Raw genomic sequence first — 533 nt, forward strand, 5'->3', positions numbered from 1 at the left:
CGGAGGCGGCGGGCGCGCTGGAGACTCAGCCGAGAGCGAAGCCGGCGCAGGGCCTGTGTGTGCTATCGAATTACTTATTCGTAGAAAAAAAGGGAAGAGAGAAAAAAAAGAAGTCACATGTCCGGGTTATACGACTGCGAGAAGAAGCAGCAGAAGGAGGGAAAAATGAAAGCAAGCAGGAGGAGAAGCGGCGGCGGAAGCGGCGCAGGCGGCGGCGGCCAGGGACAGACACCCACCTGTATGAGTGCGCTTGTGGATCTTGAGGTTCTCGGAGCGCGCGAAGACCTTGCCGCAGCCCGGGAAGGGGCAGGGGAAGGGCTTCTCGCCGGTGTGCACGCGGATGTGGTTGATAAGCTTGTACTTGGCCTTGAAGGGCTTGCCCTCGCGTGGACAGTCCTCCCAGAAGCAGACGTGGCTGCTCTGCTCCGGGCCGCCCACGTGCTCCACCGTGACGTGGTTCACCAGCTCGTGCATGGTGCCGAAAGTTTTGGAGCAGGGCTTGGCGCAGCCGGCGGGGGCCGGGGACGGTGGCG

At 62.5% G+C, this 533-nt stretch overlaps 1 protein-coding gene across 1 annotated transcript in view; it reads right to left on the reverse strand.

The window, feature by feature from the left end:
* Zic5 (Zic family member 5) overlaps window positions 1–527 on the reverse strand; it is a 7,046-nt gene extending 6,519 nt beyond the window's left edge. The window contains exon 1 of the mRNA XM_010604646.3: window positions 237–527. Coding sequence (XP_010602948.2) covers window positions 237–474 — 238 coding nt within the window. The 5' untranslated portion in view covers window positions 475–527. The remainder of the gene's footprint in view (window positions 1–236) is intronic.
* Between the last annotated feature and the right edge of the window lie 6 nt (window positions 528–533).

The sequence above is a fragment of the Fukomys damarensis genome, unplaced genomic scaffold (genome assembly GCF_012274545.1).
Source record: "Fukomys damarensis isolate Sample0158 unplaced genomic scaffold, DMR_v1.0_HiC HiC_scaffold_6, whole genome shotgun sequence".
NCBI classification, from domain to species: Eukaryota; Metazoa; Chordata; class Mammalia; order Rodentia; family Bathyergidae; genus Fukomys; species Fukomys damarensis.